At 42.2% G+C, this 22,833-nt stretch overlaps 1 protein-coding gene across 5 annotated transcripts in view; it reads left to right on the top strand.

Moving 5' to 3' along the window:
• tmem63c (transmembrane protein 63C) overlaps nucleotides 1-22,833 on the top strand; it is a 38,647-nt gene that overhangs the window by 9,496 nt on the left and 6,318 nt on the right. For 2 of the 5 annotated variants that reach the window (XR_013965390.1, XR_013965391.1), the window contains exons 2-21: nucleotides 2,994-3,238; nucleotides 8,704-8,783; nucleotides 9,860-9,947; nucleotides 11,178-11,215; nucleotides 12,091-12,233; nucleotides 13,563-13,614; nucleotides 13,711-13,819; nucleotides 14,363-14,436; nucleotides 15,043-15,123; nucleotides 15,211-15,331; nucleotides 15,537-15,670; nucleotides 16,358-16,480; nucleotides 17,941-18,094; nucleotides 18,785-18,891; nucleotides 19,518-19,604; nucleotides 20,080-20,145; nucleotides 20,253-20,415; nucleotides 20,590-20,695; nucleotides 21,610-21,716; nucleotides 22,054-22,166. Coding sequence is in view for 3 of the 5 variants with exons in the window: in XM_080783747.1 (XP_080639873.1) it covers nucleotides 3,029-3,238; nucleotides 8,704-8,783; nucleotides 9,860-9,947; nucleotides 11,178-11,215; nucleotides 12,091-12,233; nucleotides 13,563-13,614; nucleotides 13,711-13,819; nucleotides 14,363-14,436; nucleotides 15,043-15,123; nucleotides 15,211-15,331; nucleotides 15,537-15,670; nucleotides 16,358-16,480; nucleotides 17,941-18,094; nucleotides 18,785-18,891; nucleotides 19,518-19,604; nucleotides 20,080-20,145; nucleotides 20,253-20,415; nucleotides 20,590-20,695; nucleotides 21,610-21,777; nucleotides 22,054-22,166 (2,217 nt within the window). In the remaining 2 variants the exon portion in view is untranslated. Of the gene's footprint in view, nucleotides 1-2,993; nucleotides 3,239-8,703; nucleotides 8,784-9,859; nucleotides 9,948-11,177; nucleotides 11,216-12,090; nucleotides 12,234-13,562; nucleotides 13,615-13,710; nucleotides 13,820-14,362; nucleotides 14,437-15,042; nucleotides 15,124-15,210; nucleotides 15,332-15,536; nucleotides 15,671-16,357; nucleotides 16,481-17,940; nucleotides 18,095-18,784; nucleotides 18,892-19,517; nucleotides 19,605-20,079; nucleotides 20,146-20,252; nucleotides 20,416-20,589; nucleotides 20,696-21,609; nucleotides 21,778-22,053; nucleotides 22,167-22,833 lie in introns of all 5 variants that reach the window. The other 3 variants (XM_080783747.1, XM_080783746.1, XM_080783748.1) reach the window with 2 other exon arrangements.

Raw genomic sequence — 22,833 nt, 5'->3', positions numbered from 1 at the left:
TTGGCTACATTGCAGCCTCTGCAGAGTACACTACTGTACTGTATTGTGTTGACTCTAGAGCTGAAAAATCTAACTGATACATCTTGATCACATGACCCCAGAGATAATGTGTACCGATTTGTTTTTGGACTAAATCTGTAAGAGTAGTAGCAAAAAGTGTGTTTTAAAGAAAACGCACAATGGCAGAAAATGTTACTGGAACAAACGGGGCCTCTATAAGTTGCATCATGATCCAAGGAATCCAAGGAAAAAAAGATGTTGATTGCATTGTATAGTATAGTAGTATATGGGACACGGACGAAAACATTCTGGGCCATGTCGGCCTGGTGGCGAAAACAACACAACATTCCTCAAAACAGAGGCTAGAATTTCACTTTTCTTCTTAACACATCTGAAAGAAGAGGCATCTCTATGCTGAGGTTTAAAGGCTTTATTCAGCACTCTGCTGTTGGTTATCTTTGGACATTCTGCAGTATGAGGGGCGTCCGTCCACAGCTGGACTTGTATCAACCAGGGGATGTGCATTGTGCAAGCGAGAAGGCTCAGGCCTTGATTCTGTGGTCATGGCAGGCAGCATAAAGCTCCATTTATGATTATTTTATGCTATGTTGCATCTCCAAACCATACGACGGAACATACATTAATTATGACTGTTCCATATTAAAAGTGCACAGGGGTTGTCTTTCTGTGTGGAGTTGTTCTCCCCGACCCGTGTCCCCTAGGGTAGGTAGTAGGTACCCTCACAAAAAAACATGCAGTAATCCTGGTCTCTAAACTATCTCCCCCTGGCCAGCCTGATGTAGGGGAAAGGAACTGTTTGGAATAACGTGTTCCTTCTAGATGCGCTATGTCCAACCAGGGAAACTCCCCCCCTGTCAGGTGAAAAGAAGCAGCTTGGACTCCTCATGCATAGGAGGAAGCATGAGGTCAGTCCTCTGCCCTCCCCAGGTTGGCAGAGGAAGTGTAGTGCCCAGGATCACATTAGATAATTGACACTGGGTGAAAAACCCTGTTGCCAAAAACGGAGCCTCAGCGAGTCAGCAACTCATTCAGTTTACAGAAACCCTGGTGCCAAAAACTGAGCCTCAGCAACTCATTCAGTTTACAGATGAGTTCACAGATAAAAGCCTTGATTCAAATTGATTCTTGGAGCACAAACATGCAGCGTAAGGAGCAAGGCCATTGATCAATATGTTTGCGTTCGTCTACTTAAGTGGGCTGTTTAACATCTTCCTGTCACATATTTCGGGCTGTTGAAGGGTTGGTTCAGATTTTTGGACTTAAAGCTGTAGGAAATACTTGCAATTAATATAGTGGTTGCAAAGGTATTTGATTGCCTGAGTCCCGTGGTGGGAGTTCTGCTCTTGTTTTAGTGTATATTAAGTAGTTCCGGTCATTTGGTGGGAGCCACTAATTAAAAATAAATTAATCCACAATACTAGCGTCATTTGTATTGTTGACCTATTTCTACCATATATTGCAACTTTCATTCAACTTTGACCCCTCTTTCACATGGAACTATGGTTTAGTGCTGCTGCTGGCGTAGTGATACTGGACACAAAAAGACCAGCTATATGGTAACAAAATATGGTGCATAATTTCTGATAATTTGCAGTGAAGTACAGTAGCATACATTTGACCGTGATCACAAACGGATCCATTAAAATAACAAACATTAACCTTGTTACATCTTATATTAGTGTTGTGTTGGATGAGAGCACTGGGGGGAAAATGCTATGGCAAGTTGGCAACAAAGAAGAAATTCGAGAAACACAAAAGCAAACAAAGGAGGGGGATTTGTTGTGGAGATGAGTTATTTTCGGTCCATAAACCTTTAGGCACTCATGGGTACGTCTCTCTGTCTTCATAAAATAGGCCTTGGTCATTATCCTTTCACAGTAAGGTCATTCTGTTGCAGTATGTCAATTCCCAATTTTCCCCACACTTGTGGTGTGTCACTGCTAACCCCTACAGTTGTGCTTGTGGGACAAGCACGTGTCTCCAGTACACATGTCACCAGCCGCCTCTCTTCACCATGACAGTAGGGAGTTTCACCAGGAGGACGTAACGAACACATGCTGACAGAGGAACACTTTATCCAACCCAGGAGGGGCGATCATGCTAGTGACCGACATCCCTACCCGTCTTCCTATCCTCAAACACAGTGTTTGTTGGAACGTCTAGCCAAGCTGGAAGCACAACGTACTATTTGAACCCCAAGGCCAGTGGAGGGCAGTTTTGCCCCTGCACCACCCAAGTGCCCCTTAAACAGTATAGGCAAGGGGATTTCTTTTTTTTGTGATCAAGTTTTTATTTTATTTTTTGTTAAAAGAAAAAGGGGGTTTCCCCCACCCCACAGGTTGAACAGCGAAACAGATAAAAAATTACAATACATCAAAAATAATCACAATAATAATAATAATAATAATAAATAAAGCGAGACAGGTACTTTACCATTTAATTTGAAAAGTAAAATTAAAAAGAAAATAACAGTCATCAGAGATGTTGGCATGATTTAAGTTTTTCTAATGCTGTGGATAAAATGTCAAGTGCGTTTTCTTGTGCCCCATTGGATCGAGCTAAAGAGAGTTCCAGAGAGATCATGTCCATTAGTGAGAGGATCCATTGTGAGACCTCAAGTTTGTGGGGAGGTTTCCATTTTAGGACGAGCAGTTGTTTTGCAGCTGTCAGCCCTAAGAGCAGGAGTCTTCTACGTGGCATTGTCAATGTCAACCCAATCGCTGAATCATCATCATTCAACAGGAAAATATTAGGCAAGAGGGGAATTCTAGTTCCCATTACCTCAGATAGTACTTCTGAAACTCTAGACCAAAAACGATTGACATCTGGACACTCCCACATCATGTGCATGTACGTCCCCAGTTTGTTATTGTTGCATAGGGTGCAAATGGCAAGGGGATTTCTAAAACGGTCAGATGAATGCAACATAATAATATTAATAATCCTTCTCCCTCTCTTTGCCTCCCTTTTAGGAATGGTTGCTTGACTTAACATCCAGAGAAGAACGATGGTGGACTCGGAGCTGTTTGTAACCATGGAATCCCCTGTGGAGGGGAGCGGCATGGCGCTGGATGTCCTGAGCTTTCTGGGTGCCCTCGGGGACGGCAACAGCACAGCAGAGAGGTGTTATCGGTCTCACTCTCGCAGCAGTGTCTTGCAGGGTTTGCCCTTTGGAGGGATACCGACTGTCCTTGCCATCAATGGAATCCTCTGGATGGTACATATTGTCTTATTCTCTTGCACTTTGACTGTTGTAATTGTCTTTATTCTTTGCGCTTCCACTTTTGTTGCTGCTATATTGTTTTTGGTGAATCGCTGTGTGGCTTATCTGTGTGCCAAGACAAGCTCCCCCAGGGGGAAAAGGGGGAAATCCCCCCCCCAAGGGGATTTACAGTATAACTAAAGTTCACTGCAATTTTATTTATTTCTCTGTGTTTCTTGCCTCAAGGATGAGAAGTTCTCTCTGCTCTCATTGAAAAATGTACACTCGTGTGGTCTGAAGTGAGGGGCGCTCTTATTAACATACATCATCATAAATCACTTTCCGTGCTCAGCCAATCAAATCATCACAAATATCATACCGGCCGATCACTTATCTTCAATATATATTTTGTTCAGCCAATCAAATTATCGCTATTGGGTGATCAGCCAATCAAAAGCCAATGTTTGTGTTTACACAAACCCGGAAGGCTGGGCATAGGAGGGGTGTCAGTTACTGTATGTTGGAATGTTGAAAGTCTGTAATTCCATTCTAGAATATTTGTAGGGTTGACAGAGACACACACACACACACACACACACACACACACACACACAGCATTTTGTGTGTGTATTTTCTACACATTTTTCTACAAACATTAAAGTCTATGGACTTTACTCTTTAGAGTAAATTATGATCTCTATGGACTTTAATGTTTGTTTAGGGCAGTAAATTACAACGGAAGATGTCATCTCGCTGATATAAATACATCTTGTAATACATTTTTAATTTTTCTTTTTTTTTCACGGATATGAGAACACCCCCCCCCCCCAAAAAAAATCTAGGTTTCCCTCACTTCACACAAGTGTGATTTTTATGAATCTATAGACGTCCTGTAAATTCACAATGTTTGCATACAGACGTATAATGATGATTCCTCTGTCCACAGACAGCAGGTTTCATGCTTTCAACTGTTGACTCCCTCTGATTGGTTGTCATGTCCTGTGAAGCTTGATCTCTGCACCGTGACATCAGCCTCAATTACCAGCTCTACAGTTTAATTGGCCCGTTTGATTGCCTCCTGGTTGTCGGGACAACCTGAAGGATTTTGTGGCTCTTAATGATGAGAGGAAATCAAATCAAGGGAGCTTTACCCCTAGATCAGTGTTTCTTAGGCCTAGTTCACACGTCTCCCTTCTGGCTCCGAAACTGTGGAATGCACTTCCCGTTGCAGTCAGAACTGCAGCATCACTCCCAATCTTCCGCCGTAGTCTGAATGTTTCTTCATGTTATGTAGAATTTAGAAAGCACTATAATTGCATTGTATGTAGTCCTAGCACATATGTATAGTATATGTATAGTTTATACGTATAGTTTCATATAGAATAGATATTCCACTGTTACGTTCTTAGCATGATAAATGCTTTTTATATATGTGATGTATTCCCATGCTTTTTTGTTCTTGCTTAATGTAAGTCGCTCTGGATTAAGTAAGTAAAGTAAGTAGCCTTGCCGAGCCATGAGGCCCATAGGGCAGGAGCCTATGTCCTGTTTCTGTAGCGTGAGGCAGCTTGATGTACAAGTACACCCCCTGGACATGATGCTAGTATGTCGCAGGGACTTACCCCCAATCCAACCCTTGATGCTGAGTGTCAAGCAGGGAGGCACTGGGTCCCATTTTTACAGTCTTTAGTATGACCCGGCCGGGGATTGAACCCCGACCTACCAGTCTCAGGGCGGACACTATAACCACAAGGCCACTGAGTTGGATTAAGGGCGTCTGCTAAATGCCTAAATTGTAATTGTAAATTGTACCAAACACCAATCAAGCAAATGTTTGGTCGTTTTTTTTGTTTTCTTGAGCCACCACAATGCTTTTCCAATGGGAGTCACATGGTTTGATCAAACATTTGTGTTTGATTGGTGATTGCTGGTGGTGTTCTGCCCCTCCCCCCTCATCAAACACAAATGTTTGATCAAACCATGTGACTCCCATTGGAAAAGGATTGTGGTGGCCCAAAAAAAACTACCAAACATTTGCTTGATTTGGTGTTTGGTACGTGTGAAATTAATGAGGCCTCAAAGTGGGATCCAGGGACCCCAAGTCAGTAACTTGTTACTCTGATAGTGTACAAATGGAATCTTACAGGACAATTTGGTTTCTCACAGTTATGGGGGTCCTTGAAATACAAAATAAAGTTTGAGAGCCTCTGCGCCCATCCCACAGAAACCTGTGAAATAGACAGGAATGAGAAGGAGACTGAACCAGGCATGAGTAGAAACATTCAGACCTGACCGTGAGTGAGAGCAGAATTAATATTCATCCTTGAGTTTCGACCAAGGTTGCCTACCTACTGTAGATGCTTGACTTTGGATCAGTGAAAAAGGAAAAGAAACGAAATGCAACATTCATGGGAGCTTTCCTCCTATTAACCGTGTTGTCAGTTCCACCTCAGACTCAATACTATCCTGGCGTAAAATGAACGCGTGATTTATGCTGTGGTTAAATTCTAAAATTCACCTTCTCTGACCCTCATTTGCATTAAGTCTAAGGTCATCTATCATGTTTCAGCCAATGTGCACTGCCATTGAGTTCCATAACTAAGGCAAAAAATAATTACACTACTTTGTTCCGTAAATAATACATGATTGATCAAGAGGTCTTTCATATTCAAACGGCCGCTCTCTCCTTCTCTCCCTCGTGTTCTATCTTTGTCCTACGATGAATTGCAGTGGATTCTTTGTGAACTGTTCTTCTTATTTACCATTATGGGAGAGGAGGGACTATTCACACTTGACTTAATCTAGCTATTGACGTGTGTGTGTGTGTGTGTGTGTGTGTGTGTGTGTGTGTGTGTGTGTGTGTGTGTGTGTGTGTGTGTGTGTGTGTGTGTGTGTGACGTGGTCGCATGCTGACCTCTCTGTTTCCAAGACAACCACATACTACTCTAAAAGAAGCTGGTGGCTCATTATTGGTGCTGGATTTGGATGTATTATTTCTATGTAGTAGTGGCCCTCTTCAGTCTGAAGCAATGGTGTGTGTGTGGTGGATCAGGTTGTTTGAGCAGATGTGTCATGAATATGTAGTAAAAATAAAGGACCAAGAATTTCATGCGTGTCAAAATTCACACAGCAGTACCTCAAACACCGGACTGCAATCTGACCAATGTCTGACTGACACCTGCAATTACCACAGACAATGGTTACATAGGCAAGAGGCAGTTATCACTTTCTTATTAATGATTAATGATATGTAAATGGGTTTTGTAAATGCAGATTTTATTGTGTAAGAAGCAAGTTATCAGCTTGCTCTACATTGCCGGGGTTATTTCTCTTGACAACACACCATTTTGATCAGCTTGTTCAGGTTTCTGTACCCAGGAGTTATAGCGTGGGTGAAATCTCTCTCTCTCTCTGCCTGTCCACCTCTCCCATTATGAAAGCACTTTTTATGGCAGTGGTAGGCAAACTTTTTCATGTCAAGGACCCCCAATTGATATTTATTTGGCCGCAGACCCCCATCTGTAAATGTTTTGTGCCAGGGACCTCCAGAAGACAAAATTTGTGCTAAAAAAACCAGACAGCAAGCTCTCAGTGCAGCATGAAGTGACACGATGTGAGCTTGTACATCTGCATTTTTTTTTTGAATAGCCAACATATGAAAAAAGTGGTTAAAATAATTGTGATGCTGTATTAACTACTTTTGCTGAGGAACCCCTGATACCCCTGGGGGTCCCCGGACCCCACTTTGAGAGACAGACATCTTTTAATTCATAATGGTGGGTATACTTAAGAGTTTTGCGGCCCTATGATCAGTTTGGATGAACTTGCTGTGCTCAGCAGTCTAGGCGCTTGGCACAGAGGAGCAGATAATTATGCTGCAAGAGCAACAGTTTCTGGAAGCAAAGACACTCTCCATGATTAATTTGATCCAATTCCATTCAACTACGTCACTGTACAGTACTATAAACATCTACTAGTTTCTAACAGAAAACAGTAATTCTAAATAACCACCACACCTGCTGCTAACTGCTAACTCTACGTTAATTAACTGTTAACTAGGCAGGCAGGCGCTGGCTCAAGGTACTGGTGCAGTGGACAGTGGTGCACATTAATTTTGATTCATTCTACCCCATAGTGTGCGTGTGTTCGTGTGTTCGTGCATTCGTGCGTGCGTGCACCTGTATGTGTGAGTGTTTGTATACATTATTTGCATGCATGAATGCATCTCTGTCTTTCTCTCTCTGTATGGGATGCGCAGATGTTTGTACCAGCTGCAAGAATGTAAATAATCTTTATCAACCATATTTTCAGAATTAGGAAAATGTATCAATTTCCTCTAAGTGTAACAGGGTGGACATGTTATGCTTTACCACATCAGTAACCCTAAAACATTGGCTACTTTCTGAAGTCATGATGTTTTTTTGTTTTTTTTTACTTTACTTACCCAGGGTAGTAGCTGAGCAGTGCTCATTTTCAGCAACACCCTGCACATAGAAACACACAGACAGACACACATTAAAACCTGGGAGCTGACCAGTACAACCACAGTCTTATACTGGCCCCTAAGCAGCTCCACTGGAGCAGTTGGGTGTTCAGTGCCTTGCTCAAAGGCACCTCAGCGGTGTTGGATGAGTGATGATCAATCACTTCCCGACCCAGATTTTTTCTACCCGTCCGGGGAATCGAACCGGGCAACCTTTCACCAACAAGGGCACTCCTCTAACACTTACATTTTAAAATAATTTCTAATTTAGATTTAGTTTGAATTTGATTAATTATATTTGTAACTGAAGCTGAATAAACTTGATTGGGTACATGGAATTTTAGCATACCTCTACTCAAATCAAAGAGATTATTTTATATTAATTTCATTCTGAGGTACAAATCTTTTTTTCTATGGTAGAAAAGATTTAATTGTATAATAAGCTTTTAGGATGTTTTTGCTTATTTTACACAAGATATGCTGTATTCTGAGGACACAAATGGCACCGAATACTTCAACAACATTGAGCAGATACTGTTGGTGACCCAATATTAACCATTTAAGACCTGAGACCGATTCTACATATCCCTCTCCCCCTATGTTTGTGCCAGGGACCCCCAGAAGAGAAGATTTGTTAAACAATTAAAAAATGATTCAAAAAATATTCAAACAAGATTTTATTTTTTTATGTTCAAAATACAAGCTCACAGTGTGGCACAAATCTGTTATTAATCTACTATTTCTGGGAACCACAGTTCTAAATCCTAGAGTTATCTGAAAAACTTAATTGCTATATACTTAAAGATTTGGCAATAAGCCAACAATGGCTGATCTACAGGCTCGTTGTGAGCTTGTAGATCATCAATGTTTTCTTTATTTTTTACCATTATGACATGCCAAGAACAGGGACACTAGGGTTCACGTGGTTAACTGTTCTGGAAAGGAGGTGTAGAGTTCAGTTTTCTCTGAGCCCAACTGTTTCTGTTCTGCTTCACAGTTCCTGTTGCTGATCTTCTCATGCTTGAGGAAGGCTGCGTGGGACTATGGACGCCTGGCTCTACTGGTGGAGAATGACAGGTGAAAGTTCCACTAACTCACCCTAAACACATCATGCACACACTACTGGTTTATTCAAGATGGAGTAGAAATTCTCATTTAGAAGAATGCTTGACACCACAGCCTCTAGCTCCCTCTTCTGGTACTAAATGGTACTGCAGAGGCAAATGGTAATGGACTTTGGTCAATTTATGTCAGATCCAAATGGAACCTTATGGGTCTCTAGTTCTGTGTAGTTAAAGTATGCGGTTCAGAAATACAACACATATTGGACACACATAAAGTATGCGGTTCAGAAATACAACACATATTGTGTGGAGGTATCAAAATAAACTCCAGCTCACTCAGCTTCATGGATCCGCAGTCATTTCAACCTGACCTGAAGTCCCTCCTCTCCAATAAGAAGATAATAATAAGATTAGTTCTGCGCGCCTGACTAGTCGCAGCTCTATCCCAGGGTACCAAGCATCTGCAGGTTTTGCCAAGCAGGTGTCATTTGCACTGATTGAATTAGCCTGTTTTAGTCTGTGCCGGGCAGAATGTCTGAGGTGCTGGCAAAGTGGGAAATATTTTCAAACCCCATCTTAACTGTTTTTTTTTTTTTTTTTTTCAAACGGCTCAGCAGCACCATAACGTTTGATTTCTTCTGATCACAGTAGGTGTTATTGCAGTATCCCTCAAGTCATCTTCTCTCTCTGTAGGACCAGATTCAATAATATTGCAGTGCCAATCCTTTCAGATTTAGTTTGCAGAGCTATGCTCGGTAGGAGTGAGGTTGTGGGAAGGGTGATGGATGATTTAAGCAGTCCTACTGGGCTTAATTACACCCTGTGCTGGTTGTGACTATACACCTGTTGTGCATCAAGCCAACCGATGCACACATACCGGTACACACACACACACACACACACACACACACACACACACACACACAAAAGGGGTTGCCGTCCTGACTTCTCTTTTTTGTCTTTTGTCTGCCCAGGTCGGACTGGTTCTCAATTAACATACATACCTACATGGTTGAATAAAGCCTAAACTTTTTTGTTTGTTCTTGTAACAATCCTATTGCTTAATTTTCCGTTTGCTCTCCACTTCAGTCTCACATCTCTGTTTTATGGAGAGCCGAGCGAGAAGGAGAAGTCTCCTTCTGAGTCCAGCCCTTCTGACTCAGAGACCAAGGATATGGTAAGTTAGCTGCAATTTGCAACACTATTTTTTTTTATAATGGGACATGAGTTGCAACACCCTCCATTGACAGCCAATCCATCCAAATAGAAAAGTCCAATCTGCTTGTATTAAACAAAGTTAAACTCACCACAATTGTAGCTGTAAGGCAAGCTGAATTATTCTCTTTCAATCTGCAAAGCGCTTGTTTCATAAAAATCCACTGCAGAAATGTTATGAGCTACTTTCTGTCAAGAACTTCCATGCAGGTGATTATTTTTCTAATTGGATGAATGGGCTGTCAATGGAGGGTCTATAGATTCAACTCATTGTAAAAAATCTAGTGTTGCAAATTGCAGCTAATGGTAAGTATGGCATGATTTGGCATAATAGCATTTCAGCTCAGACACATTCTGGAAGGGCACGGGTCTTCAACTTTTCAAAGGCCATGGTGAATGTAAAACAACAACAACACACACTTCAACACCAATTATTAGGATTCAGTGTACGGAACTGTACAGTAGTGATTGGAATGGTCACCCGATGGCAAGCATTACTTCCGCATTCTTCCTTTTCTTATCTTTGAGCACACACAAATAAATCCAAATCAACTTTGTTAAGAGCATTGTTACCACTGTCTGGTGAAGCATCACCACACTTACATTTCAATGCACACACTCGCATGTGATGAATAAAAATAAATAATAATCATCATCTTAATGCATGTTTTGTAAAATTGGACACCATATGGAAGTTGCAAGGTGATTTTTGCATGTAAGAAACATATCAAGTACATAAACAACCTGCTCTAACCCTCACCCAACCCCCATGTGGTTCGTTTTAGCTCCTACAGTACATGCTCCAAGGAGCTCTGCAGTGGCTTTAAATGGAGTGAAATGAGCAGTAAAATGTCTACTTGTCGACCCTTGCAGAAGAAAAGTCTATAACCTGACTCAGCTGACCCCTCTATGACAGACACCTGTGTGACAAGAGTGATGTCATCCCGTCTGTGTTTATAGACTGCAGTCATTGCCTAATGCCTACACACAGTAAAGTAGTTACAACCTCAGGCTAGACCTATTAAAACTCCTCATTTTTGTCTCTCTGGAGGCCTTGTTTTTATTAAAGTGTTCGATGCAAGCTAGTAGCCAGATGTACTGTGCGCTGACTTCCATACGGATGGGACATATGTAATTTATTGACTTTATTAAGCTCTCCATTGAATGTTTCATGTCATGACTCCTCTTTCAGGGTTTCTGCTCTTGGCTTGCATCACTTTACCATATGAAGTAAGTGCACCAAGTACTACTTTTTAACTGGTTCATCCCTCTCCCTCCTCCTAATTCTCATCGTTTTATTGGCACGCTCTCTTTTAAAGTTGATGTCATCATCAAACGTAACCTCTCACGTTATCCCTCATTAAGCACCAAAAACAAACGAGTCTGGGCTCATGCGACCAGTGGTTCCCCACTGAAATTTTCAACTCGCTCAAGTCTGACTGCACTCAACTGATTTAGCCGCGTAAAAAAGTCTCTTCCCCCTGTGTCCATGGTTTCCATAGTATTATGGTGGAGTGTGGGTGCTTCTGTTTTTAGATGTCATGTTAGTAGCTCAGCCTGGGATCCCTGGGAAAGTGCAAACCCACCCTGTGTGTGTGTGATCTCGATGTGTGGGCTGCCATGGCAGCAGCTAGCATCTCCTGTATTTTTATTTTGTTTTTTTATGACACTGGTTTCCTGAAACTGGGCTGTCCAGGGCAACCACACAACACCAGCTTAGCTGTGACTCAGCTTTACTCACGTTGGAGTGTTTAGCTGTAGACCCAATTGTCTTGGTGGCAGACTGCCCCTTGCCCTGTGTACCCTTGGGTACTAAGACCCATTTCAGTATCATTACATTTACCCCAAGCACTCCTCATTCCTTCTCGTAACTTTGTTCTCATTTTGTTATTTAGTTGTATTATTATATTATATTATTTGTTTTGCTTGACCTCTTTTGGTAAGAATGTTATTTAGAGAGCAAGTTATTTAGACAGATGTTGGGTTTAATGTTTACCTGGTATCCTAGACTCTTTGAAGCACTACATTTTTCTTTTGCTATTCGCTACTGTGTTTCTCACACACACACACACACACACACAACTGTATGCTTCCTGTCTCTGCAGAGACGAGGAGATCCGAAGTAAATGTGGCATTGACGCGGTCACATACCTGTCCTTCCAGCGCCACATCATCCTGCTCATGTCGGTGGTTTGCCTGCTGTCTTTGGCCGTCATCCTGCCTGTCAACCTTTCTGGGAACCTCCTGGGTAATTTGGGGCTTTACGTTGAGGCCCGGTCCACTGTCTGAAGGCCCGGGGATATCCTTAACCTCAGGACAGCCATGCAGGGCACCTTACTGGGAAACTGGCCAGGCCACACAGAAAGACAGACACACACACGCGCGCACACAAGCAAGCACATTCACACAGACCAATGTTATTTTAGTTCACTGGAGGTAAAAACCAAGACTAAAACTAGCGTGTGTGAGAAAAGTAGAGCTACACGGAAACTACCTCTACATGAACTAAAGATGACCCGACCTTGACACACACACACACACACACACACACACACACACACCACACGTTATTTGTGTTCACTGGAGGTAAAACCAAGACTCTAAATGTAGAGATTTAGCCTACTGAAACAACTTTTCCATTGATTGAACAGTTGACACAGAGTACAGTCAAACACTCAGTCCAAAAGGGATATCACCAAAATAAGTCCTTGTGGTCTTGACCCATATAGAGTTCCATTGAACTCTATATGAACTGAAAGAAATATATATACCAGAATGATGACCATATCACTCACACACACTCACTCACTCACTCGCTCACTCGCTCACTCACTCACTCACTCACTCACTCACTCACTCACTCACTCACTCACTCACTCTGCACTTCTAAACACAACACTTTGACACTCAGAGGTAGCACTTATGCAACACTGGCATTTAATCAAGCCCTACCTTGGAACGGGAATCTGCAACAACTTTCCCTTAACACACATGTAGGTGGCAGAGGTCGAGACAGATGATGCACCAGACCATCTGCTAAATGGCAACAGAAATGTAATTTGTCAGTTATGTGTTTTTTCTGTAACAAAGATTGAGTAAAGTCTTGATTTACTGCATACACAATGCAGTAAGACAGGTTGGGAGCGTTGGGAGCTCGTATGTTGGTTCTGTTTGGCACGCAACTACGTTTAAATCGGGCGTAAGTCATGCCAAAAGGAATGCAGACCACAGACTACACTATAGGGCCATTATGGGGTCTATAAGGAGCAGGCTTTTCCACAGCCAGTTTATTGGTGTTGGCTGTCATCTTACGGGCCAGTGTGTGTCACCCTGTTGTAAAAAAGAAAACAACAGCAACATACTTATAGCGGTAGCCATGGAAACATTAAACAAAGGGTGCCCAAACTAAAATATCGCAGTGAGGCGTAACTGCAATGTTTGAATTTAGTGTGACGTGTCTTGTCAAGCAGCTTCATTAAGTTGGGTGGAGAACATTATTTTCTGAAAAGTATTGCCTCATTATTCTTACCTCATCTGAAACTCATAGTGTCAATGTCATATCTCATTATACCGACAGACGACAGTACAGAAACGTTCGGAAGAACAACACTGGCTAACATTAGCTCAAGGTAAGTCTGAATAAAAATAAATGGTAAATGTCATGAATCATCTCAGAACTGTGAACGAGCAGAGACGGTACAGATAGAATGTTCCTCTTTTCGTAGGGACGGCTTTCTGTGGCTTCACAGCGTCTTCGCACTTCTCTACTTCATCATCACTATGCTGTGCATGGCCCACCACGCCTCAAAGCTTGAGTACAGCGAAGACGAAAAGGTCTGTCACTATAACATTGACGATGTTCACACCACAGCCATCTTGCTCTTTCTTGATACCCAACCACCGAGTATGAAGTAAAAGCAAAATACCCATGGAATTAATGTGTGTAATGTTATGTAATAAAGATGGGGGTGTGGTTCATCATCTCATCTGAAAGTGTGATAACCCATTGAGACCTGAGGCCGATTTAAAAGAAAAAGGCTTCTAAATCAGTCAAGGACCCCAAAAATGATCTATGTAATTGGCAGCCGACCCCCATCAGAAAATATGTTGTTCCCAGAAGCAAAGATTTGAGTTAAAAACGTTCGCTCTGAAAGAATATATTCAAAGATTTTAAAAAAATAGCAGATCTACAAGCTCGTAGCGTGGCGTAAATTGCCAGACATGCTTGATTACATTTCCAGAGCGGTGTCACAGTTATATATATATATATATATATATATATATATATATATCAAATAACAGGACATAACATACGCATTTGCTAATTAAAGTTAATACAGTATGAACTGTGGTGGTGTTTTGTGTGATCTGTTGCAGGTGGCTAGAACACTCATGATCACCTCCATACCCAGAGAAATCTCAGATCCAGGACACATCACCAAACACTTTCAGTGAGCATACATTACATTATGGTTTGATTTTGTTTATATTTGCATGTGTATTCTGTTGACTTCATGAACAAACTGATAGTTTACTTACAAAAAACAACCAAATGACATAATCTCCGTTGGATAATAAATCATTCCATTCCATCAAACACTGCTGTTATAGTTATATTCATCCATGTTGTTCTCACGACTCGAGGGACATTATGTTCTGTACTGTAGTTAGATGAACAGTGAAGTGTTCTAGTAACATTGTGAATGCTATGAAACATGCAGGGTTAGTAACAATGTTCTGTTCTGTACTGTACTTACATAAAACATGCAGGGTTAAGGGCCGTTCACACCAAGCATTATAACAATAACTATAAATATGCATTATACCGTAGTACCGCAGAGTTCACACCACATACAAAAAAGACACAGAAGGATATCGTTTACTTTTTAGGATTCCAATGAAACAAATGGAAAAAGTAGCAGATTGACGAGCTCAAAACCTGTCGCTTCGTGCCGCGTTTCGAGCTTGTAGATCTGCGACTTTAGATACTTGTGTGCCGCTGTAGTAATAGTATTATCAAGTAGGACATTGTGACTGACTGTGGCCCTCTCCACCAGTGAGGCCTACCCCAGCTGCACCGTCACCGATATCCGTTTCTGCTTTGACGTGCACAAGCTGATGACCCTCGACTTGGAGAGGTACAGTAATGCCTGCCCATAGAATGCCTGGTCAGCATTGTGGGTTGTGTCATATTATTTACTCTGGTAACTGTGTGCATTTTGCAGGCGGAAGGCAATGAAAGGAAGGCTGTATTTCGCCACCAAAGCCCAGAAGGACGGCAAGATCATGATTAAGACTCACCCATGTGCTCAGATATGCTGCTGTGATGTCTGCGGCTTTGAGCAGGTACTGTAACTGTTGCAGATGGCTGTGTACAATGCCATCTACAACATGTAGTGCAAGTGCATTGTTGCTCGCAGTTCTACTACATTTCCACTGGATGGCACTGCAATCCAGATTTACATTAGAGGGCCAACAATCTGACTACTCTGAGGCATCAAACTGACTGTGAACATCGACACGAGGAAAATAATTGATTCTTTCTCTGCAGGTGGATGCAGAACAGTACTACAGTGAGCTAGAAGAGAAACTGACCGATGAATTTAACGCTGAGAAGAATCGCATCTCCCTGAAGAGGCTGGGGATAGCCTTTGTTACTTTCCGAGATGAGAGGATGACGGCTGTGTGAGTAACATAGGATGATGAAAATGCACATTGGTAAAGTGACAGCCCACCACCGCAGAGGTTGCGTGTTAAAATCCACCGTGGTGCATCCGACTTTGCACAAACACAATTGGCCTGTGTTCAAGTGAGGGAAGCTTGGCAGGGTGGGTGACATTAGTCACTGCACATGTTCCTATAGGCTGGGGTGGGACATGTTAGCGGGAAGTGTTGGAGTAGTACTAAGGTGCTACGGCCCTATCTTGTGCGCCGGCCTCACCCCTTATCCCTAAACCTATTATCCATATTTTACCAAAATGTTTTTCAAAATAGTAAAAAATGGCATCAAAGTTTAGGGATAAGTTGTAAGGCAAGATAGGGCCCAATATCCTCCTGGTGGGGGCTCATCAGTGGCAGGTGAGTCAGTAGGATACAACAGCAGTGACAACACACAAATGTGAGGAATCAATTGGCATAACGAGTAAATTGAGGATAATTCAGATAATGGAAAGGGGAGGGGGACTAAAGCGAATTGAACTCCAAAGAGTGTACATTCTTTGCATTTCAATTAACACTGACAATTTTGCTGTGTACATTTTGTATTTTAATACACATGAAAAAAATAACTGCATGTTTAACCCATCGGGTCAAAATGGGTCAAACCTCTCTATGACTTTAGACGTTGCACATGTTTGCATCTCTATTCTCCAGCATTGTAAAGGACTACGGCCGTGTGCGTTGCCGCCGCAGACCCCAGCAGTCCAGCATCACCACGGTGGTCCAGTCTACCAGCTGGGGGGTGGACTACGCTCCCGCCCCCAATGACATCATCTGGTCAGTATTGACAACGGAGGAAGACACAGTTCTTTCCACTGTCTTTTTCTTTCCGTTATTTCCAGTATAGAAAGTATAGTCGGGCAGGATAAACGATACAATACATAAGATACAGTACAGTACAGCAGTGAGTGAATTCCAGGTACGGATGTCTCATGTGTCTTTGTAAACCGTCCGTGTGTGAATTTAGCATTTTGGCAACTCCGCCTGTTGTGTTTTGCCTTGAAGCTGCTGTCTGTACGTTTTATGTAGCTCTCCCGACATAATTGAAACACTTAACACCCGGGATATGAACTCAGGTTGAGAGGCAGTCCCTGCTTTGCCAGGCGAGATATTGGGCCTGTGAGCTTCAGGCGGGTCTACCTGTCAACCAGTAATGTAAGTGTCCTACCTACCTGACACAAAGTGCTACGTTTCTCAATGGAGACCAGACCACCTCCAACGACTGCACATGAACTAGTTATATTGTATATTATTAATTAACCCATTGACACCGAGAAAGCATCTGTGTCATATAGCAGAAAAATGGCAGACATTATATAGTGTACTCAGATTATGTAACAAGTGAGATGCATATGTATAGGAGATTAACCAAATAAACTGTTTGTGTGTGTGTGTGTGTGTGTGTGTGTGTGTGTGTGTGTGTGTGTGTGTGTGTGTGTGTGTGTGTGTGTGTGTGTGTGTGTGTGTGTGTGTGTGTGTGTGTGTGTGAGTGTGTGCGTGCGCGTGCTTCATGCTGTGTTTGCACATGTGCAACTATTATTCCTTCATTAAAATGATGCGCTGGAGTGTGTTGTACCCAACCTGTTCTCAAGTGCAGTGGAGCACTGTCACTGCCTCCCACACAAGAAGACGGCTGGGCTCGTCTAATTGGGGCTTATTATATCAATATTTGCATGTTAGGGAGCATGCACTTTAAAGCAAGCATCTTGTTGAGTTAAGGGAATGATCCACTGTCTATAATCTGTTGAGATACAGTGTAGTCCATTTATGACAATCTGTTGGCTAATGCAAAACAATTTATATTCTGAGCAATAGCGGCTCAGAAAATGGTCACATTCTGAAGATGACACTTCTATCCTACAATTCCCAGAATTCACTGTGAAGACATTTTATTTCCTGCCTCGACCATATGGATAAGAAACAACAAACTGCAGTGTATTCCTTCTTGACCTACCTTTCGCTTTAAGGCTAGCTATTTCAGTGTCATCTTTTAAATCACTTTTTAGAACCTATTTGTACACTAAAGCCTTTCCTTAGTTTTATCGCATTACTCGTTTATCATGTCCATTTATGTATATTATGCTTGTATATGCTTTGGTTTTGGTTTTATTATTACTATGGATGTTTTTTTATTCCTGGCATTGTAAAGCACTTTGTAAACATTGTTTTCGGAAAGCGCTTTATAAATACAGATTATTATTATTATTCATATACAGTATGTGCCCTTCTGTTTCTAGGGAAAACCTGTCGGTGTGTGGCTCTCGCTGGTGGCTTCGCTGTTGTCTCCTCAACGTCCTCCTCTTCCTCCTGCTGTTCTTCCTCACCACACCCGCCATCATCGTCAACACTATAGACAAGTTCAACGTCACCAGGCCTATGGACAGCCTTCGGGTCAGTTGGATATAGAGTCAAACTGTATGCAAGTGGTATTTTCTGGGATGTTACACGTGTTACTATGTTGTACCGTGTTAACAACTATGTTATAACTAATCTGCTTATGACTTTGAAGGGGCACTATAATGTTATCAAGGTGATATATTTTGCGATTTTATTTTCTTGTAAGCAAAAAGAAAGAACGGGGATTTACATTTGTCACACTCACTGTAACATCCAACATCATGGCACTACTACTACTACTACTACTACTACTTGTGCAATCTGAGGTACATAAAGTAATTCATCTGTAACATAAATAAATAAAATACTGGTAGTGTTTTTGAGAATTGGTTCTCATACCCATAGCCATGTGTCTCTGACAGTGATGTCATTGGAGTAAACTCCAAATCTGTGACTCCCAAGTATCTGGGAAAGACACTCAAGAAACATATTTGTGGAATGGTTATTGTGAAAAATATACCATTGAAAAATGAAGAAATAACTTTTGTTTAAGTGAAAATGTTACATTATATGACTTTAATGTAATGGCCATAGACTGTATGAGCTTGCCACACAGAAGAATGCGTCATGAGAATAAATATTGTTTCTAGAGACTATAATAACTATAATAGATTGTCCCTCCGTGCTACAACTCAATTAAATGATGTTCCTCACATTCTTCCGTACTGTTTGGTCTCCATACAGAACCCAGTCATTACTCAGTTCCTCCCTACCCTCCTCCTCTGGGCGTTCTCCGTGCTCCTGCCCTTCATCGTTTACTACTCTGCCTTCTTTGAATGCCACTGGACCAGGTAGTCAGAAACCACTGTTAACAATGCTCTGTCTTTTCTCTCTCTCTCTCTCCCCAGCATCACTCTCTGCCTTCTGAAATAGAAATATCTGTTCCTCGCTTCTCAAAAATTCATAGTTCAAATGTTTGTCTCGGTTATTGCGCTCAACTGGCCACCAACCCCCCCACCTCTCTCTCTCTCTCTCTCTCTCTCTCTCTCTCTGTGTCAGTCTGCTAGCATTATTATTATTCTGTGCAGGTTGTCATAGAGATGTGCATGTGGGGATAATGATATGCACAGTAGTCTACTAGTCGCCATGCACTGAAGGAGCAGAACAACTGTGAGGAGACAACCTCAGCACCCAGCATCTCTGAGCACCCTTTCCTTACCTAACCACCCCCACAAATGTGCTGTGCAAGCACGATGTACTGTATGAAGCTGAATGCAAATCAACCGTTTACTGGTGTAAAAACTATAGCTTGTGCTAATTTTCCCAGCTAAAAAGCCCTTGAGTTGACTTGTGATTACAACTCATACTGTGTACAGTAGGCTTATATAAAGTAGGAGGTGTATAGTTAGCATTAAGTGTGCAAGGATGCATGTTTTTCTATGAATCTTCCTCACTGATTGTTGTATTTGTATTACAGAACGGGTGAGAACCAGATAACGATGCACAAGTGCTTCTTATTGCTGGTGTTCATGGTGATCATCCTTCCATCGCTTGGCCTGTCCAGGTACAACTAGTATTTAGTTAGTACCTCTAGTTAGGCTTTGTATTGTTGTTCTTATAGCACTGCAGTAGTATAAGTACTGTAATAGTTGACATACAAGTCATTCTCTAAATGTTTCACTCTACTAGAGGCTTAAGACTATGTTCCAACTTTAGTTGTTAAAAGTATGTGGAAACAATTAAAGAGGGGAAAAAAATGCATTTCAGAAGCAATCCAAACTCTTAAGGGCATATCTGTTCATATTCATATTGGGGTAATGACATGATTGGTTTCCAAAGCAGTAGGTAGCCTACTGTAGATTTGTTAGTGGCCATACTCGCCCCCTTTCTAATAATAACAACTACCTTGCATTTAGAAATCCCTGAAGTGAGTACAGTAGTAGTAGAAGCAGTAATAGTAGTAGCAGCAGCACTCTTTGGCATACAGTATATGGTCTTTATTATTGTCTAACTCTGTAAATATTGTATTCTGTCTGTAGCTTGGATGTGTTCTTCAGATGGCTCTTTGATGTCAATTTCTTGGAAGAGAAGGAAGTCAAATTCCAGTAAGACTACATTATTTATCAGGGATAAACACCTCAACTTCTTATATACTGTACTAGCAACTAAACAGACACTTAAATTGAAAGCGAATGATCTCTGTGCGCTGTAGGTGTGTGTTTCTTCCTGACAATGGGGCCTTCTTTGTAAACTACGTGATCACATCCAGCCTGATTGGCACAGCCATGGAGCTCCTCCGTATCCCGGCTCTGATGGTGTACGCGCTCCGCCTCTGTTTCGCCAAGTCCCAGGCTGAACGCATTCACGTCAAACGGGTCGGCCAACCATTTCACACTTATCTCACTGTTTTCATGTGGGGGCTGCGATGGAATGCTGTCTATTGACCGAACACAGTCCTGCGGTTCATACTGTTGCTGTTATGTAACAAAATATTCATGCCGAGATTGCTCCGTCATATTGGTTATTATGTCTGTGTTTTCCCCCTGCAGAACCAGGCTTACGAGTTCCAGTTTGGTCTGCAGTACGCCTGGACCATGTGTATCGTTTCTGTCAGTATGACCTACAGCATCACATGTCCCATGATCATGCCCTTCGGTGAGCATATACCGTGTGCGTGTGTGTGTGTGCTCCTAACACTGTAACCTCCCTCACCTCTGTCGCCTGCCAGCCGGGTGCAGAATGTGTTGCCGTAGTCCCAGACGCTCAGACACAGTGAGTTGCGAGCCAGACACCCACTCCACTCCTGTCTCTGCCCAGAGCTCAACAAGCTGCAATTCACTACACTGCCCTCAGATAGTCATGCACAGCCACAGCACGCTCTGCTGTCCCTTGTGTTTCAATGTGTGTTCCCCACATTTAAGAGAGTATAATTGACAGGCTGATGGAAGTGGAATATATACTACAGTAATTAGCCAGTGCACGTGCGTGCGTTTTCCTGGCATAGGCAACAGTACATTTTTGGACTTATTTGGGATACCTAACCAGCTGATTGGTGAAACATGTCCCCAATCTGATTTTACTCCACAGCCAGTAAAATTCCAGTAAAGATCCTCCAGTTACGGTTTGGCATGCATCTGTTTACATTTAGGGTAAGGGTTAAGGTTAGTTCGTTGTGGTTATGGTTAATGTTCGGCTAAAGGTTAACCCGATCTGTGACCTCCCCCGGATTTTGCAGAAAGCTTTAACACAGAAAATGACGTGATCCTGATGTGACAGAGGCGGTAAACAAAACCACAAACCACGCCGCCTTTACTGCAGACATCTCAATGAACTTATTCCTTTACATTTTTGACGCAGTACTTTGAAATGGGTCAATAATACAGTTTCATCCGGCACCTCCTCTTCTGGATGGCAACGCTATATGACGAGGGAGCTACGGTAGGTAGGTTAGGATCAGAGTTGGGTTTAAAGTTAAATGGGTTAGTTAAGATTAGGATAAAGGGATATGAAATGAAAATGCAATGTCCACAAAAGTTTGCGAAACCTTGTGTGCGTGATTGTGCTCCCAGGTCTCCTCTACGTGATCCTGAAGCACATGGTGGACAGGTACAACATCTACTATGCATACGTTCCTACCAGGCTCAGCCGTCACATCCACAGAGCAGCCATCAGCCAGGTCATAGTGGCTCCCATCCTCAGCATGTTCTGGCTTCTCTTCTTCTCTGTTCTTCGACTTGGTACTTCCTTGTTCTAATCCATGCACATGTAGTTTCATTACATAATATCCAGATGCAGTGGTGGAAAGCAACCACCACTAAATTCATCAAATACTGTACTTTTTACACGTTTTGGTATTTGTACTTGAGTATTTCCAATTTCCATTACTTTTACTTCTACTCCACTAAATCTCAGAGGCAAATATTGTACTTTACTCAACTTCAATTATCTGAAATCTGTAGTTACTAGTTACTGTGTAGATTCTGATTATTATTACAAAACCTTTTATGTTTTAGGCCCAGCGCATCCCATCACCCTGTTCACCTCTGTGTCCCTGCTCTTCTGTGTCACCGCTTCCCTCCTTGGCTTGTGCCTTAAGAAGCAGCTAGACAAGTCGACAAGTTATCAGGTCAGCTATGGAAAGCACTTTGTCACACCTGTGATGTTTTATTAAATAAGGTAATAATACACTAGGGAGTGCTGAAATATTGACGCTGGTTGTAGATCTGCAATCTGACTGTCAGTATTCTGGTATAACACGACTGAGTGTAGGCTACTATTGTGATTATACCACAGTTTTCATTATCAATATTTATTTATCAAAATGTATTTTTGGGGCTTTTTTGGCCTTTATTGATAGAAGTACATTAGGTAGACAGGAAACGGGGAGAGAGATGGCGGGGGGGAGACACACAGCAAAGTTAGTCAGGATCGGGACTTGAACCCGCGACACTGTCATGCTGTCAAGGTGCCTGGACCGCTAAACCAGCCCAGGCCATTCGTTTCCCTTTCTAGCACATCCAAGCTCCTTGTTTGTTAAAGTTGTATGAAGGGATTATTATACAACAGGTCGTTTTGAGGAAGCAATCTGATTGGTTGAAACGGCTTTCTAGCCGTGCTTCAAACCACATTATTTCAACGCTTAGTCAAAACAAACAATTCAGCCGTGCTTTTCTCTCAGAGCGCAGCAGACTCGGCGGCTAGGCTAGCTAGTTTCTGTTCTCTCAGAGCGCAGCAGACTCGGCGGCTAGGCTAGCTAGTTTCTTGGGACATTTGTGGTCGTAGTGACTACATGT

The sequence above is a fragment of the Protomyctophum bolini genome (genome assembly GCF_963924005.1).
Source record: "Protomyctophum bolini genome assembly, chromosome: 15".
In the NCBI taxonomy this organism is placed as follows: domain Eukaryota; kingdom Metazoa; phylum Chordata; class Actinopteri; order Myctophiformes; family Myctophidae; genus Protomyctophum; species Protomyctophum bolini.
The sequence above is the reverse complement of the archived record's forward strand: the minus strand, read 5'-3'. Positions and strand labels throughout refer to the sequence as shown.